The sequence below is a fragment of the Trametes versicolor genome (genome assembly GCF_000271585.1).
Source record: "Trametes versicolor FP-101664 SS1 unplaced genomic scaffold TRAVEscaffold_11, whole genome shotgun sequence".
NCBI classification, from domain to species: Eukaryota; Fungi; Basidiomycota; class Agaricomycetes; order Polyporales; family Polyporaceae; genus Trametes; species Trametes versicolor.
Genome location: NW_007360331.1, coordinates 1,750,080 through 1,767,661, shown reverse-complemented (window position 1 = coordinate 1,767,661; position 17,582 = coordinate 1,750,080). Strand labels below are relative to the sequence as shown.

At 56.8% G+C, this 17,582-nt stretch overlaps 6 protein-coding genes across 6 annotated transcripts; 4 read left to right on the top strand and 2 right to left on the bottom strand.

Moving 5' to 3' along the window:
* Positions 1 to 1,739: 1,739 nt before the first annotated feature.
* On the top strand, positions 1,740 to 2,696 carry TRAVEDRAFT_60640 (uncharacterized protein; the record flags this gene model as incomplete). Its single annotated transcript, XM_008044974.1, has 4 exons — positions 1,740 to 1,845; positions 1,906 to 2,110; positions 2,167 to 2,220; positions 2,680 to 2,696. Exons 2-4 carry the CDS (start codon positions 1,942 to 1,944, stop codon positions 2,694 to 2,696), a joined length of 240 nt encoding a protein of 79 aa, XP_008043165.1. The 5' UTR covers positions 1,740 to 1,845; positions 1,906 to 1,941.
* Positions 2,697 to 4,688: 1,992 nt separating this feature from the next.
* Positions 4,689 to 6,077, top strand: TRAVEDRAFT_52050 (uncharacterized protein; the record flags this gene model as incomplete). Its single annotated transcript, XM_008044619.1, has 6 exons — positions 4,689 to 4,806; positions 4,883 to 5,092; positions 5,158 to 5,306; positions 5,364 to 5,417; positions 5,563 to 5,694; positions 5,760 to 6,077. 6 exons carry the CDS (start codon positions 4,689 to 4,691, stop codon positions 6,075 to 6,077), a joined length of 981 nt encoding a protein of 326 aa, XP_008042810.1.
* Positions 6,078 to 6,418: 341 nt separating this feature from the next.
* On the bottom strand, positions 6,419 to 10,428 carry TRAVEDRAFT_66763 (uncharacterized protein; the record flags this gene model as incomplete). Its single annotated transcript, XM_008044973.1, has 16 exons — positions 10,061 to 10,428; positions 9,943 to 10,006; positions 9,589 to 9,876; positions 9,450 to 9,501; positions 9,353 to 9,420; positions 8,699 to 9,047; positions 8,507 to 8,648; positions 8,108 to 8,439; positions 8,037 to 8,047; positions 7,907 to 7,993; positions 7,702 to 7,851; positions 7,608 to 7,636; positions 7,271 to 7,551; positions 6,955 to 7,205; positions 6,824 to 6,889; positions 6,419 to 6,751 (listed from the first exon to the last, which is right to left on the bottom strand). The coding sequence occupies exons 3-16, from the start codon at positions 9,754 to 9,756 to the stop codon at positions 6,419 to 6,421; spliced, it is 2,319 nt and encodes a 772-aa protein (XP_008043164.1). The 5' UTR covers positions 9,757 to 9,876; positions 9,943 to 10,006; positions 10,061 to 10,428.
* A 102-nt stretch (positions 10,429 to 10,530) lies between these two features.
* On the top strand, positions 10,531 to 11,363 carry TRAVEDRAFT_173547 (uncharacterized protein). Its single transcript, XM_008044972.1, has one exon. It carries the CDS (start codon positions 10,554 to 10,556, stop codon positions 11,265 to 11,267), a length of 714 nt encoding a protein of 237 aa, XP_008043163.1. The 5' UTR covers positions 10,531 to 10,553; the 3' UTR covers positions 11,268 to 11,363.
* A 288-nt stretch (positions 11,364 to 11,651) lies between these two features.
* On the top strand, positions 11,652 to 15,126 carry TRAVEDRAFT_173545 (uncharacterized protein; the record flags this gene model as incomplete). Its single annotated transcript, XM_008044971.1, has 5 exons — positions 11,652 to 11,849; positions 11,898 to 11,972; positions 12,025 to 12,544; positions 12,597 to 14,535; positions 14,600 to 15,126. Coding segments are annotated over 5 exons (2,911 nt in total), but the record flags the coding sequence as incomplete, so codon positions are not given.
* Positions 15,127 to 15,844: 718 nt separating this feature from the next.
* Positions 15,845 to 17,564, bottom strand: TRAVEDRAFT_52045 (uncharacterized protein; the record flags this gene model as incomplete). The annotated part of the gene is made up of 2 exons (XM_008044618.1): positions 15,845 to 17,215; positions 17,277 to 17,564. The coding sequence occupies 2 exons, from the start codon at positions 17,562 to 17,564 to the stop codon at positions 15,845 to 15,847; spliced, it is 1,659 nt and encodes a 552-aa protein (XP_008042809.1).
* Positions 17,565 to 17,582: the final 18 nt, after the last annotated feature.

Below are 17,582 nucleotides of genomic sequence, written 5' to 3'. Positions count from 1 at the left end.
AACGTAATTGAGATACTATACCGCCCGCACGCCCTCATACTGGAAAAGCGCACGGAGGCATGCGTGAACATGATTCTCGTGAGGGCGCCTTCGCCTATCCACCGCGTCTCCACCGTGACCGTCGGTATCCGCGCGTCCAGTTCAAATCCCTGATGTTGGCGCATTTAACCGCGAGCGAGCACAAGCAACCGCGAGCGAGCACAAGCAACCGCAAGCGAGCACAAGCAGTCGAGCAGAGATGCGGCGTCTGCGGTAGTCTTTTGGGGGCGCGTGCGACGGCAGAGGCACTCAGCAGGTGCACAGCGCCGTTCAGGCCAGCACGCAGTGAGCGCGCCGCTCTTATACGAGAGCCCGCATCGTGACTAGCCGCTGAACTACGCGAGAGAGTATTGAGGACGCATTTATGGAGAATGCGCGCTGCGCACGGTGAGCCTGCCGTGTAGAGCGGCCCAAAGCGCACAACGGTCTCGTTGCTGTCTGCCGGAAATTAAGAACGCGACCCTCGAAGTACAGTCCTGAAACGCAGTCACGGCGACGGCGGATGAGGACTGACCAGCAGAGCTCTCTACAACGAGCAGGGGAGCGCGCAGTGGCATGATGTGGATATCGCCGTGAAGTAGGGAACGGGATCCTTCGTGTTTGGAGGCAGTGAGGGCGCACGGATGTGGGATGCGTGTCCTGGAAGGAATGTCAGACACCCGTAGACGTCTCAGATAAGAGGCTACTCACCCGGATGACTTCTAGAGCCCACTTTCCGGTGGCACTTAACGCGTTGACCACGTTCGCCACCTTGATTCTTGAGGAAATGGGGTGCTGTGTAATCCGAGTTAGCAAAGACAGCTTGCTGAGGGACGGATACGTAGCTGTCAAGATGATAGATATAGCTACCCGATGGCTGCCGAAACGGAGCAGTGTGGATGGGCAGGATGTTTTCCCGCGAGCATACGCTTCGATACAAGGGGGACCGCTGTAATATCTCCCTCTGCAGACGCTGAAACGACCTCCGCCCTTCGCTGTATATGGTCGCCACATGCAAGCCGAGGATGCCCATGACGCGGTACGCCTCTCCTTGACGCGTGTCGTTCTCCGAGCGGACGCCCAGAATTCTGACTTTGTCCCGATAACGGCGGAAATTCAGTACGCATGTCGAGCTCAAGGAGGGACACCTGGCTCACCTGGATGCTGATCATGGTCCAGTCCTAATACGCGGCGAACAAGAGGCTGTCGCGCTTGTCTTCTGCAATGCCCGACCCCTAGTGAGGCACCTGGGTCTATACATGACTAGGTTTTGAGATAAACGCTGTGAAGATGGGCGGCACATCGTGAAGTACGGATAGTAAACCTGCGCTTGAGGGATATAGATCTATACTTATCGACTCAGTACCATACGTGGAATTGATCACGTTGGAGAGCTCAGCCCAGTGTTCTAGAGGTCGAGGAGGAAGATCAAGAGCTGCTAGCATACGTGCAACCCAGAAAGCATGCAGAACTCCATGACTCTTGTACGAGACGAGTAGAAGCAGCGTGGCCGATGGGTGCACTCGCCAAGGCTCGCCGTGGTGCGGAGAAGAGTCGCTGAAGCGCCTAATTGCGTGTTTTGGGAGGTTGAGCGCTTCGGCTTAAGCGGGCACGCCCACGTGCTTCGGTGCCGCGGGGGTGCCGCCGGTCTCTCCTCGCTCTGCCCGTCATTGCGTCGGCACTCACTCACTCGGGCTCGTACTTCCTGCAAGCTGCAGCACGATCCAAGCTTTCTATATCTTTGCTGCTCTTGAGGCGCCATCTAAGACCCGACAGGCATTCAGAAAGTACCACTGGCATATCCAGACGCGGATGGCCCGCGAGTAAGTATGTCAGAGTACTTCAAATATACGAAAGCTTGCGTTTCGAGCACAATATATACAACAGGCTGCTTTACCCCATCCCACACCGCACATCATCACGATGCCGTATACCCTCGATCATTTTCAACACTTGCAACATTCTGGAGTGGCCCCGGATGTCGTTAGAATGCCCGAGGACCAACTTGGACTTGTTGTACACAGGTCTGACTGGGCATTGGAACGCAAGGCAAACGTGTTCGTATGGTGGCCTACCGGAGAGCTCATTGCCTGTGAGTAACAGCGTATTCAAGAATTCGAGCCCGGAGTATGACTGACTAGATGATAGGTTTCAATGACGCTGTCACTCCGGTTACAGTGCAGACGCTACTTCGCTGGCTAGGTATACCGACCTCGGACAATGACGAGACCGTTGTCATCAAACAGGTTTGGCTAGAACACTACGATGTCCTCGCCTATGCTCCGCAGCCGCAACCAGATTCGAAGCCGTTGGACAGCTCTTCCATCCTTACTAAAGGAGTGTACGGTTGTTTTGCGCAAGGTGAGTATGCACTGTACGCTTATCGCTCCCACGAAATGTGGCTTGAACTGGGGGGTGATTCTCGCTTATATCAAAGACCCGAACGACCTGACACGAACGCCGAAAACGAGTCCTTGGACACCTCTTCATCCCACGGGTACATTCAAGGTGCTTCGAGAGACCAGAATTGAGAAAATCCGGTTGCGTAAAACCGCGGATAGTGCGGACACGAGGATAGCCATGTTCATGAAAAACGTGAGCGCGTTTGCTTTGCATTTAGATTCGTTGCTCACTTTCAGTAATACGACGTGTGCCCTTCAGACGGGGATATCGGATAGCATCCGTGCCAGGTTCAGCGGGCCGCGTAATAGATGTGCTTTCACTGGATCTATGGGCGACGATGCTGCCGTGGATCTTCACTGGATTTTCCCGCCGTTTTTGTTCGACATGGTTCGGTCTTCGCGATAAATGTGTGCGTCAAGCACAGCGGCGCTGATGTATTTCCTACTTCAGAACGAGACGAAAGGCGCTCCGCGAAATTACGATCTGGGCAGTAAGCAGGCCTGTCGCACCGTGAAGAATGTGATGCCCATGTGCGAGGCCGTGCACAAGCTGTGGTTCGCAAACGAATTCAGCGTAGACGTCGAGGTAAGCATATATGTGTTCTTTGATGGCAATTGACTGTCTGGTAGATACTGACGGGCTTGCGCCCTCCCAGGATAACTACCGCATCCGCACCTTCACCCAGGCGGCAGTCGACATAGGCCTCCTCGGGCGGCCGATTGCCACGCCGGAAGACCTCGCGCTTTCGGAGAAGTTTCTCCGCGAGCACTTCTTCCACACGACGTTGGTCCGGGTCAGAAATGGAGACATCCACGACCAGGACGGTATCCTCGACAGCATTGCTGCTATTGCCAATCACAAAGCCGACTTGGAGGAATATGGGGCGAAATTTGACCCCAAGGACGAGATATGGCAGAGCGAAGTTGGCAGGGACGCCTTGGAGCTGATTGATCCCGAGGATCTGCTGTCGGATATCTCTCGCGTGGGTGAGGGAACCAAAGGCGTTTAGCAACTTACTATAGATGACGCTGCCTATCGAACTGGCAACGGTACGGACATGTCGGACTCCGACGATCCGTTGTTGGCATTTCGGACCAGGAGGCTATATCCACAAACTCTGTACGCAGATATCACATAATATTTCTAGGCACCCAGTAGCTCGGAGGATGCACGTTCACGCCCTCGGGCGCGACCCACCAGGCAGCCTCTAGACTCACCGCCGCGCGCAGAATCCTCGCTCGCGATTTTGGCGCCGGCGTCTCGCGGTTTGTCTCCACACCACCGCCATCGCGTCGCTCGCCCCTCAAACGTAAATCTGTCCTGGATATTCCCGCCGTACCTGCGAGTGGAGGTACGTCGAGACTTTTCGCGAGTTATATCCTATGTATAGGGCTACTGCTGAGATTCCAATCACTTCAGATCGCAACATTGGCCTGGGGTGCACCACGGAAAATTCATCTCATGGACATCCCCTGGTTCAGTTATTTCAATCTGGTGCCCATGCGCGAAGATGTGCGTCGGCTGTGGCTCGATAGCCGGTTTAGTATTGACGTTGCCGTACATTCTCGTTACCGATGTCAAATGTGAGCCGATCTCTGATGCTCCCACTTCGGTTCAGGATGGGTACCGCGTTTGCGTCTTTAGAAAGAAAGCGCTCGACATCGGCCTGCCCGAACGTTTCGTTGCTCCTAGCTCAAAGTGGGACGTGTATCCCGACGAGCACTTCCGCTACACACTCGTGGTGTGGGTGATTGGCGGCGATATACACTCCTTCGGGGAGGACAGGGCCACGACGATCATTTCCAGGATGAGTATATGCGTCACAGCAGGAGGCCTAAACCCCTCGAGGACGATATCTGGCAAACCGAGCTCGGCCAGGAGGCTTTGGAGTGGATCTGCGAGCGGAATATGCAGGAGCGCTTGCGCAGGAGTCCTGCTGATGAGGACGATGAGCACTGAAGTACTGAGGCGTGGAAGAGGACGGCGACATGATATAAGAATCTTATCTCGTTCAATTCCAAGGCTTGTACTAGTACTGATGTAGCATGAGTGCGTCGTCGCAGGCCTATGTATAGAGGATATGAAGATGTATGAGGTAAGTACGAACCGCATGAGTATTGTTCCTTGAAAATCGGTCTACGCCCGGCCGCGTAAGCTCGGTACACGCCCTCGCCGCATGTTATGCGGGCCTCACCCAGAGCTGCCGTCGCGTGTCTCACGCCCTCTCCCAATCCCTCACTGAAGCCGGACTGTTCTAGCATCAAACTATGGCTGAACCCGAGCCGTTTTGGACCATCCCCGCTCATTTATCAGAAAAGGCAAGGATTCGAGACGCGAACGTCTTCTTCTGGTGGACTTCTCACTCTAACACTGCGCTCCTAGCATGTGAGTGATTCCGAGTTGTACTGTTTCGTGGCTACTGCTGCGAAAGCTCGAGGCTAAGCTAAAGCATCGCTGTTAGGTCTCAACGCGGAGGTTACTCCGGTGACAGTCCAGACGGTGCTCCGATGGATGGCGTTGGGCGCACAGTGGAGTCGTGAAATGGTAATCAAGAAAGTGCGTTTGAGGCAACTCGGACCTTTCCTCTATCAGGCTCTGCCCAGGTCTGAGCATCCGCTGGATCGCTCCGTAGTCATCGAGCCGCAGGAGATCTATGGCTTTTTCCATCCTGGTACGTAGTATTCTTGTAAAACCGATCCGCCCCCGACTCATGACTGATGAATACCCATATTCTAGACCCGAAAGTGTACCTACATTCGCTGCCTTTGTACGGACTCTATTATAGAGAAACTCTTAAGGCAGGGATTCAGGCTCAGGAGGAAATCGAGACGAGCACACCAGTGCCCCAATGGTTTCTGGATATGTACTTCCCGAACTTTGCCAGCGTAGATTCCTCCTACTTATAGCTATTCTGACACAATCGCTAATATGCTGCCATGCAGGCCATATCTCGTCCTCTAAAAATCGAGGATCTCTGGAAGACGGAGGTCAAATGCGTATTTACCGGAGCGACAGGCGACTTTCCCCAGGAAAATCACTCGGTGGGGATCCACTGGATTTTTCCTCCATCGTTGATACATCAGGCACGCACTGCAATTGTTGTCAGCTACGGAACTGAGAATGGCTAATTCAGAGCCTCAGATTTTGCCTTTCGGCGAGCGGCCCCACAGTTCTGATTCCGACCCGAGCTTTACCAGTGACGGGAACGTGGTTCCCATGCGTGGAGATGTGTATGAGCTGTGGTTGGGGAACATGTTCAGTGTTGATGTCGATGTAAGTGCAATCTCGCTACACCTCCCCTCGGACTGGCAAACTGATGTAGGCCAAACTTGCGCTAGGATGACTACAGAATTCGCACCTTCAGTCGCGCTGCGGCCAAAATTGGCTTCCCCGACAAACTTGTCGATCCGGACAAACGTTGGGCAACTTTCTTCCGTGAACACATGCGTTACACCATCTCAGTGGCGTTCTTCGGAGGGGATTTGTATATTGAGACTCAAGGGCCTGAAAAGCTCGCGCTCATGGGCGCGGCGCGTCGGGGCGACTTCTCCGACTCCGAGAAGTGGCAGACCGCTCTGGGTCGTGAGATAATGCAGGGCACGCTGGCAATGGAGCTCCGTCGTATTGGTGGTAGAGATGATGTTGAAGAAGACTAGCGTTCTATATAGTCCCTGATCCAGGTCTTGCCGGCATGTATTGTAGCCAGATGTGCGGTAGCCACCTGGTCTCTCGGACCAGTCAACCCCCTCGGCGTCACCTGTCCGCGGTGGAGCATATATATTGCTCCTGCAGGATACGGTTCTTCATGAAGCATGCACTGGGAAGCCCAGAGTCAAAAGGGAGTTTGCGGTGTGTCGCGATCCGGAAAGCGTTACTGGTCTGTTTGATAATACGATGGATTCGTCTTGTATGAGTTCGAAAGCGTACGCGGGCAAGCTGACAAAAGGGTGATTGTATAAATCATGGAAGCTACCGGTACCGGCCACAAGTACACAGCTCATTGCTGGGCTGCCTGCGTAGAATCTTCCCGTTCGTCCTTCCAGCCGATATCACCCTGAGCTTCGCGATCCCCGCCGACCGCGACATTCTGATGTGCGGCGCGCCGTAGAAGCGTCTTGCGAACAGAAATAAAGGTGGCCACGAACCCCAGAAGCTGCCCCAAACGAAGCAGCGCGTCCCCCCGAGAAGACGTCTGGTAGGCGGTAGCAAACTTGTGCCAAGTGTGCGCGACGAGAGCGCGGAATATTTGAAGCCCAGTCGCATCATCGAGCACATCCGACGCGGACTCAACCTCGTTTCCATGACACGTAGTAGTAGCATGCTCGGGCAGCTGTAATGCGGATGAAAGGCGCAGGTAAGAGATCGCTGATTCGAGGCTAGACAGGATACATGTGCTGCTCACTGTGCCGTTGTAGAGATAATCCACGATGATGCGCGACGCGCAACGCGAGTGCGAAAAAATCGGCGTCTGCAAGACAAACCAGAGCGGTGTTGGGGTGACTTGGGTTATGTAGGTCGTCGCAAGACACGCACCCCGAATTCCAACTGTATGACGTTGCGGACATCGTGCGCGGCGCGCCCGGGCTGGAAGCCATATGTGACTTGATCCAAGAACTTGGGTGCCGCGAGCGGGCTCATGAAGCCCTGGAGCACAAGGAAGTTGCGGACAGGAGGAGGCGGCTGCATGTAGTCGTCGGCCGAGCTACCGAAGATCGGGTACCGCTCCGCCGCGCGCACAGGCCAGAGATGGCACATGTAGTGCATAGCGGGGAATGCATCGTTTGCTACAATTTCGCGGCTGTCAGGTCACTTTTGCTTTGAGAGAGTGGACGCGTATATAGCTACGCACTGAGAACCGGGACGCTGCCTCTGTCTTTAGTGAGAGACTTGATCATTGCGCGAGCATGCTGCGATGCCTTCGCCGGGTCGTGGTCTCTGAGATTGTCGCCGCAGAAGATGGGCATGACGCCGAGTCCAAGGGATTCGTCCGCGTATGCGTAGACGGCGCTCAGTGAAGAGATGGCGTTCGTGACGTTGTACGACGTCTCCGATGCGTTGGTGCCGTGCTGGACAATAGTCTTGAAAAGGTCTTCAAAGTACGGGTTCAAAAGATCTTCTTTGACAGTGTTGCTATGAAAAGCAGCGGTAAGAACCACAAGCTTCAAATTGAGAGGGAAACGACTCACCGTCGCCCCAGAAGGGATGCCCGTGCCAACTACATAGGTGATGACAGTGATCAGTAAAACGCCCCTCCGATGAGCTCACGCGGACCGAGCGCACCCCGAAGTTGACCCGCATGTAATCCCCGATGATTTCACTGTCGGTGCCGCCATAGCTGCTAAGTTGGCAGCCGTGAATGCCGTCGCTAGCGCATCGCTTAGCGTACTCTGCGAACGTCTTGTTCGCGTGAGATATATCTTCTTTCCAGGTCTAGGTGATGTCAGACCTCAGCACGAGCCGGCGCAGGATATGTGCGAACACTGACCTGGTAGGATGGCAGTACGGTGTAGGCCATCAGGTCTGCTGGGTCGTCCAGGATGACTCTCCCGGCGCGCTGCGACGTATAGCTCTTCTATTACAACCATACTCCTTGCCCTGAGGGGGACTGCGCGCACCTCAGGAAACACTGCCGCACGCTGATAAGCACAACGGGTAAGAGGAAGTATTGTAGACTCGGAGAACGTACTTTGCAGCAGATGTGTTCCGATGAGACTTCCGTACGACATGCCCCAGAAGTTCACCGGACTTCCAGGTCCGTCAAACGCGTCTGCCATCGCGATCAAGTCGCGCGTCGTGGACGCGACGCCCATGTTACGAAGCATTTCCGGGTCCTGCTGAGCAAGGCAATGCTCGACGACTTTGGACTGCGTGAAATGCCACTTCTCGATGTCGTCCGCGCCCCACTGCTCGCCCAGCTGCTGGGAGTCCTGCCAACGCCGGACGGGCCATTCGTGGCCTAGTCGAGCGTGGAAGCGATCTCTCTCTGCGGCGTCCTTGAAGCAGCGGAGAGGACCAGGGCTGTGCGTGCAGCGTTAGTCGCGGCCACTAGACGAGTGTTTCCGGGCACGTAGACACAACGACGCACATGGTCAAATTGTGAGTGCCTTTCCCTCGCGCATCCCACGCGACGATGTCATATTCGCCATGCGTTCGGTTGTGCAAGGCATTCCCTCGCATAGACAGCCATTCCTGGGGGGTCCACGCCCCGGACATCGCAAATGGAGCGCCTGTAGGAGTAGTGTAAGAAGCTGGTATGCTCGATGCGGCGCTTCCGTACCTGTATCGATGAAGATGGTCCCCTTGCGCACGACCTCGGGAGAGGCGGGGTATCTGGCATAATGCACGCGTCCGAAGCCGCGGGTGAGATTGTGCCAGTCGAGAGGAACCTCCAGGAGGCCACAGTGGTGTTTCGTGTCGTCCATGGGCCACCGACAATTTATGCGGTAGTCTACCGGATGCGGTCCGTGGCCAGGTAGCGGTGTAGGGAGTTCGTAGGCATTGATGAGTGCAGGCTTGCTGGGATCTTGCCCGAGCCGTGGCGTTGGAATATGTTGATCGCTCGACGATGCTTGTGCGAGGGGCGTCGTCGCGAGTAGGTTCACGACGAGGAGAACCCAGATCGCGATCTGGTGGACATGCGACATATCGCTCGCCAGGTATTAGACGCCAACAACACCAGCCCGACGGAAGAGAGAGATGGATTGCGTGTTGAAGCGCAGGAACTACGAGTCTATAAGTATTGATCTGTTGCTCTTGTGCGCTGCGGATTATTGCGTGTAACTGACGAAGGCTAACGGTAACCAAGTGCATCATGACAGCACTGCATCTGTTGATGAAAACGCGAAGAAGCGTGTCAGACGATTCAGACCGCAGCGTCAGCCCCGCCCAGGCATGAAATTCTGCCTTTTGTGAGCGTTCTCAGAAGCAGCACCTTCGAATTCGGATAGTGCGCGGATGGTTTCGCCAGTCGAGGTGGCACTGCGTTCTCGGACAGGAGTACTGATATCATCGCAAAAGTGAGGACACACAATATTGTGATTGAGAGCGCTGACTATAGACTCCGTTCCGGATGCTGCCGAGCTTATGGTTGTCCGACAGAGTGCTATAAGATAGAGCATGAGTCAATCGGAGCGTATAAATAAAATCTCTTCTCGTCGGTGCACTCACCACTGCCTCGACAGCCGGTGTCATTTCCTGCGCCGTAACCACAAGCAACTCGTCGCCTTCCAACCGCACATGACCATTTGTACGTCGAGAGGTGTACAGCTTCATGCATAGATTGAGGGAGACCATAATGAGGCTGGCGACTGCGATGAGGCCGAGGACCTGCAACATCCACCCGATCTCCACGTCCCATGCATTTAGACGCTCATCATGCGCAGAAGTCCGAGAAATCGCAGCATGCGTGAGGGCGGTAAGGTGTGGAGTTGTAAAGGGGTGGTCATCATAGCTGTTCTAACCACACAACGCGAAGAAGTAAACCTCGCTTGTCGTGTGCAATGAATGGCTAGGTAAACTTACTTGGAAGGCCAAAGGCAACGCGAACGCGGCCGAGATGAAAGGTAGTACGAGCAGGATACTGCAACTTGTCTTCACGGGTGAGAACATTGTGGTTGAGACGTGAATATGGAACGCTCACGCTCATTCGGCCACGCCGCCTTTATGTGCCGCCTTGCGCGCTCCTGTCAAGCGGACCTTGACATTAAACAGCACCGAGTGCTACGGCGTGAGATACTGGAATCTCGAAGTGCGAGCGCATCTTCTATAGTGACGCGGAATGCTGTGAGCAGGTGGCGATAAAGTTCGATTGACTGCAGTGCTGGCTGCGGGATGGGTGGTGCAGTGACTCGGCCAGGCGTCTAATCCGCGATACCTGCGGCGACATGTAGTCAGTACAATTCCATGGCCAGAGGAGGGGCGCACCGCGATAGCCACAAGGTGATGAGGGGCACAGCTTGTTCAAATTCGTCGTTCGTGAAGCATGAGTGCCCAGCGCGAGTGGCAGTCACGCAGTGCGATGAGCAGCCTATCAAGATCGATCATAATTCAGCTTCAGCTGTGCGCGCAGAGTCATCCGTCCAACTCACCGCTTTACCACCACCCAGCGACAAAACATCCCTTCGTATCCGAATATGACGAAAGCGGTTTCAATCCTGGTTATCAACACGAACTCTTCGCAGTCGATGACTACCGCTCTCGGACCGATCTTGGAAGATCTTCTCCATCCGGGGCTCCTCATCCACTACCACACCGGTCCCAGTGGACGCTCGCCGCCATCGGTTGACGACTCGACAACGTCCGTTCTCTCAGCGGCGCACACCTTCGAGGACCTCCTTCCCCTCATCACCGACAAGAAGGGACGCACACACGATGCCTACCTGGTTGCATGCTTCTCAGACCATCCCCTCGTCGGGATGCTCAGAGAACACACTTCCAAGCCGGTCCTGGGCATCTTCGAGGCCTCTATCATGCAGGCACTCGCCCTTGGACGGCCCTTCGGCATTGTCACCACCGGCAAATACTGGGAAGGAGCACTCACCGCCGGCGTCCAACGCGTCTTCGGGTCCGCGGACATGGGCGGCGCCTTCATTGGCGTTCAGAGCACCGGGATGACGGCTGTGCAACTTCACGAGATAGAGCAGAGCGTCGTGGCCGAGAAGATCGCGGCCGCTACGTCGCGTATCGTGTCCAAGGGCGCCAGGACGATCATCATGGGGTGCGCAGGGATGAGTGGGATGGCAGAAGCGGTCCGGAATGGTCGAGATGGGGTAGACATTCGAGTCATCGACGCGGTCAGGAGCGGGGTCACCACTCTGGAGGGGCTCGTTCAGGCTCAAATTCAGTGATACCGAGGCGGTAGAAGCTAGATGAGCGTCCTGGTTGGGTGATATCTGCACGTCTTGACATTGTCGTATTTGCTGCCCAAGCATATTGGACTTCCAGAGCAACGGTGTTCAACAACACACCTAGGAAGACTTTGATCGTCCTCCCCTCCTCGACAAGGTCACACGTCGTCTGCCTAGGGGAGACAAGGAAAGACCGGAATGCGAGCATCGATGGTTTGGAACAAGAGGTTAAATGCACCATCGGCGTCTCACTCACTCAGGATCATCTCGTAGTCTTTTAGACGGAGATTGAGTTAAGTGCGCATTCGCTTCGATCGGAGATTGAATCCCTCCTGTTCGTCGCTGTTGCGCACCGCCTGCGGCCTGAAACACAACCACGACCACGATGTCTGCACGACGACAGGCATCGACGACCTCTCTGTCACGATATGCCCGAGCAGGCTCTCCGGACTTTGCCAACCGATCTCTCGATTTTTGCAATGCTTTCTGGGGCCTGGGAGATGGCGGGGTGGAAGTGTTGTTCGCGCGCATGCGCGGAGCCATGAGGACGATGGAGGAGCTTAAGGGCTTTTGGAAGGAGAGGTGAGTATACGATTGCCTCGACCTATATTGCGCTGACCCGGTCAACAGAGCAGCGATCGAGGAGCAGTATGCGAAACGCCTCGCCAGTCTGGCGAAGATTACGCTAGGAAGGGACGAGATTGGGTACGTGAGCATTCGCGGGAGCACAGGAGACATAGACCGATCACGATCCCAGCGAGTTGAGAGCGTCCCTCGATACCCTCAAGCAGGAAACAGAGAAGCAGGCGCACTCGCACTTGCTAGTCGCCCAGGCTATCCGAAACGACCTCGAGGGTTCCTCGACTGCGTTTGTTGGGCGGCAGCAGCAACATAAGCGCAACGTTCAAGCCCAGATCGAGAAGGAGTTCAAGAACAAGCAGACGCAGGAGGGATACGTTTCGCGGGCGCGCGAGAAGTATGAAGCGGACTGCGTGCGAATCAACTCGTACACCGCTCAGAGCACACTCATCCAAGGTCGTGACCTTGAAAAGGTCCACATGAAACTCGAGCGTGCGCAGCAGACGGTCCAGGCCAACCAACGCGACTATGCCAACTTTGCCCGCGCGCTCCAGGACACTATGCAGAAATGGGAGCACACATGGAAGGCGTTTTGCGACAGCTGCCAGGACATGGAGGAAGAACGGATCGAATTCATGAAGGACAACATGTGGGCATACGCGAACGCTGTGTCCACCGTATGCGTGTCTGACGACGAGGTGAGTTGCCTCGTCATCCTGCGCCGGGCGCGTATTGAGCAGCGTCATACAGTCCTGTGAGAAGCTTCGACTAGCGCTCGAGCAGCTCGAAGTTGAGAAGGACATGGAGAACTTTGTCCGCGACTACGGGACCGGTAACGGGATCCCGGACCCTCCTCCGTTCATCGACTACGCCAGCCCCGACGCACAACCCGCCTCCCAGCAACGGCCTTCCATGCGACCCGCAGACTTTGCCCGGCAGTCCCAGCGTCCCCGGCAGCCCATGCAAGCCTCGCAGCAGCAGCCCGAGCCGGAAGAGGAGCCTGTCAATATGACTGGCGTGGGAGCTACCGGAGCGCCCCGCGCACCCGAACCGCAAGTGCAGCGCTCCCAAAATCAGAGTAGGGCTAGCAACCGTGGGCCGGAGCAACAGAACGGCTTCTACCAGAACGGCACGAACGGTCGGGCCACCCCGGCGTCGAGCATGGGCATGCGCGAGCCTGACCCCCAGGCTGATCCGATTGACCCTACTGCGAGGACGATGCTCAAGGTCGGCTCGAACGCGTACGAGGTGAACCTCGGCAGGGATCCGCAGGCGCATAGCGGCCCCCCTGACCCAGCAGCGACCGCTCGAGTTGGTCAGGATGACGATCCTTTGCGACGCCAGATGGACGAGCTGAGGAACGCGACTTCGGCCGGGGGAGGCAGCGTGCGCCGGAGTGGGCAATGGAAAGCCGCTCCACAGACGCAATCTCCTCCGGGAGGGTCTGGCTCTTCACGCCCAGGAGTATCAAACCTGTCGCCTCCTCCTGGCGGATCTAGCGGTGGTGGCCCCCCGTCCCGCGATACCTACCGCCAATCGGCCGAGATTGTCGTTGGCTCATACCCCACGCAGGCGTTGGCGTCATCACGCCCGTCTTCCCCCAACATGCCGACTAACGTCCACATGCGACCTCCGTCTACGAATGGCGTTCCACCGTCACAGAGTGTGTCGGTACAGGACGTGCTCGCTGACTATCAGCAGTCGTTCCCTGGCGAGCGCAAGTCGACCAGCAGGCGGAACAGCCACGCAGGCAGCATTTCCGGGCATGGCTCCATCTCGAGCCAGCAAGGCATCATCCCCCACCAGCAAGGGTCGAGCATACGCGAGCGTCCGCTCAGTTCGCAAGGCGGCCAAGCTGGTATCGGCGCGCAGGGCAGGAGCACGAGCCCTCAACCATTCGCGCCTTTGTCTCGCAGCACGAGCCCCGCGATGCAGGGTATGCCCCCCTCGAACCGCAATAGCTACAACAGAGGACCTGCCCCGTCTGCTAACGGCTACGGGCATGCGCACTCCGGGTCTACCTCCACGCGACAGGGCTCGATCTCCATCCCCAACTCCAACCCCCGCCAGGGCTCCATCTCCATCCCCCAACAGCCAGCGCATCAGCAGCGTCCAACGAGCCCCGGTATCGGCATCGCACTAGATCCCAACGGCCGGGTCACGACAGACGAGATGGCGGTGATGTACTCCCAGCCGCCCCCACAGCAGCAGCCGGGCCCGCAGTATCGCGGGCCACCTCCCCAGCAGCCTCCTCCACAACAGCCACCCGTCCAACGGCGACCAAGTTACAACGCTGGACCGAACGGCGCCCCCTACGTTCCACCGCCTCAGGGTCATCCCTATGGCGCTGCCGCGCAGGCTCCTGTATACAACGCTCCTCCACAGCAGCAGCCCCAGTACACCCCTCCTATCCAGCAGCCGCAGCAACAGCCGATGTACGGTGCTCCTCCACCCCAGCAGCAACAGCAGCAAATGTTCCAGCCTCAGGGGTACGGCCAGCCCCCACCGCAGCAACAGCAGGGTGGCGGCGCGTTGGTGCGCGGTCAGTCTGTGAACGGGTACTACCAGCAGCCACCACCACCACAGCAGCAAGTCGTGCAGCAACGGGCGCCTTCGCCGCAGCCGCCGGCGAACCAGCCACCGCCTACTGGACAGTACACCGACGATGGCCGCGGGGTGTTGTTCTACGGTGCGTACAGAGCGATCACGACTGTTCGACGACGGTCACTGACGGGGCTCCTTGCGGTTTGTAGTGAAGGCGATGTACAACTACCGGGCGACCATCGACGAAGAGTTCGACTTCCAGGAGGGAGACATCATCGCCGTCACCGCGACGCCCGAGGACGGCTGGTGGAGCGGCGAGCTCCTGGACGAGACGCGGCGGCAGCCCGGGAAGCACATCTTCCCGAGCAACTTCGTCTGCCTGTTCTAGGCCGCGTTCGTCTCGCCTCCCCTCCACATCTCCGTGCCCGAGATCTGTCTGTCGTCGCCCCGCTTGGATTGTAGACGCCGTGGAAGTGCGCGCGGCGTCGTCGCGCGCGCACCCTCTTCCTTCCGATCATCCTGTCACCTAATTCCTCTCCTTCTCTTACCGGTCACTTTGGGCTTGGGCCTTGTTTGGCTACACCGTTGTTGTGCTCCCACCGCTCCCTCCCATATCCCCCTCCTCCCCATGACATTCCTTGGTTCCTCTGCATATGCTGCCATCTGTCCCTTTCCACTCATAGCCACGTCGATCGATGGATTTACATACCGCTAAGTTATTGATGTTCCTTGCTTTATCCCATGGTCGAGCGAAGTGGAGTCTGCGATTGCTGGGGAGGTCAACGGGGTGATGCCCTCGTGCCCGTATTGACAATGGTATGACTGCTTTCGCTGGGCGGCCTTGTCGCGGCGTGGGTGTCTGACGCACTCGAATCGTTTCGTCGCGACTGCATGCTACGTACATGGCCCGATCTGGATCTAGCGCATGCGACCTAATCTTTTCACGATATTCTGAGTCGCCTGATCACCCTTGCTTCCACCCACTGTGCACCATTATCATCATCGTCCGAAACATCTTTGAACACATCCATCTTTCTATTGGTCAGGTTCTACTCATTGTTTTTATCTTCATCGCTCATGTAGTCGTAATCGCTCTCATCGAGCATGTACACGTCCTCGCCCTCCTCCGAATCGGCCCTAGTCGGCGATCGGGGCCTTGCCTGTATTTCCTCCTGCACCACCTCGCCATTGGGGTGTTCCATCTCGCATCCTCGAGATCCATTGGGTGTCCGACCTGGCCGATCCGGATGTTATTGATGAAATCGTAGACTTCGCCCAGGTTGAAGTCCTTGAGTATATGTCCACCGACCACCCGTACGGCTAGTATAGTGTGGCGAAGGTGTTCGCGGAAAGATCTGTTCAGCACCCTGGCCGCCAGCAGTTTATTCAGAGAACAGCCGCTGAAGAACGACATACGTACCCACCATACCGAGAGAAGGCCCGACGCCATCCGCTCAGCGACTCGGACGCTTATACTCCATACAAAAATCCGGTCCTTCCCGCAACACGCTAGTAGGCGGGACCAGCTTCCCCATCACGACGTCGCAGCGAAACCCCGCATACAGGCAGCATGCGCGCCCCAGCCCCCACGCAGGCGCGTCCCAGCGCGCCCGCGGGAACAGTCTCCGGATGAGCTCTGCCGCTAGATGCTCGCTTGCAGAGCTGACCAGCGCGTTGCAGATGTGGAGCTCCCGCAGTCCGTGAGGGAGTACACGAGGCGCCGCGCCGGCGAGCAGCTCGCGGGTGATGTGGGCGAAATTGACGCTTCGGAGGTGCAGGATGCGGAGCTCGGGGCAGCTGCGTGCAAAGGGGACGAGCACGGTGTGGGTGAGGGGCCCGCGGAGCGTCGCGTAGAGGCTGAGGACGCGCAGCTTGGGCCAGGAGTGTGCGAGGAGCGCGAGCGAGGCGTTTCCGCCGGTGGAGATGACCAGCTCGCGGGGCGTGCGGAGCGTGAACTCCTCGATGGTGTGGATTAGCAGGAGGTTACCGAACACGGCGTCGAAGTCGTCTAGGAGGCCGTGAGAAGCGTGGGTCTTTTGGGCGTGGGGCCATTCGAAGGTGACCGAACGGAGCGTTCGGTAGGTGTGGGCCACGAGGTTAAGCACCTTGGGTATAACTGAGGCGTCTCGCGCATATGATTCTAGGAAGAGGGATGTGAGGTTCGGGGACGCAAATATCGGGAGCACGGTCATGATTCTGTCGTGGAGTCGTAAGATGAGCTTCCGAAGAGTAAGGAATCCGCGGAAGGCGAGGTCCGGGAGAGGTGCTCCCCAATCGGGGATAACGCTTATGTCAAGCTCGCGAAGCACAGGGAATTGCGAGAGCTTCCGCAGAAACACCATGTCGAATACGGGATAGATAGGGTCGATGGATAGGGATTGGAGCCACCGCAATTGAACGACTAACGTCAACACCGTTGGATGTATGGACGACCCAGGGAATCTCCGGATGTCGAGTGCACGAAGGCCTCGTAGTTCCCGCAATGCCATCTCGAGGTCCGAAAAGTCGAACGGCTTGGGGAAGTATCCGTTTATCCTCCGGTGGAGATCCCTCGGGCCGTCCGACGCGTGGATGGTCAGTTTGTGCAGCCCCGTTGGCGCAAAGAGGGATAGGTCTGTTTGATGGAGCGTGTATGTGTCCCACGTAAACTGGTGAAGATTAGGGAAGAGGGGGCGTCCATTTTGTGTAATGTGGAGAAAGTCCAGGAAACTGCGCGGGATTGGGCGCGGTGGAGGTTTCGAGTCCGAGGGATGTATGAAGTGGACATATGAAGCATAGGTGATGAGTCGTGTCCATTCCGAGATAGAGAACTCTCGTTCCATGTCCTATAGGCCAGAGCAATTGGTGAATACAACGTCTCAAGAAAAAGGACTGCCTCCCACTCACGACTTCATACAATGGGAAATATGTTTTATAAGGGTCCCACCAAGACAGAAGCATCAGCACGGGGTCGATGCCGTTGGGCAAGGCCCACCAGAGGGACCGGAGTGCAGGTTCGCAGAATGCTTTGTTGACCCGGGCGGCTCGCGACAAGGTGCCCATTGCTATCGAGTTTTCATATGTGTCTGCGGGGTCAGTGATCCTGAGATGCCAGAATATCTCGTGCAGTATGTCTGCTGTTGCGAGGGCGGCGTGTGGATACATCTTGGCGTGAACGGCAGTAGAGAAAGACATGAAGAGAGCGAGTGGCTC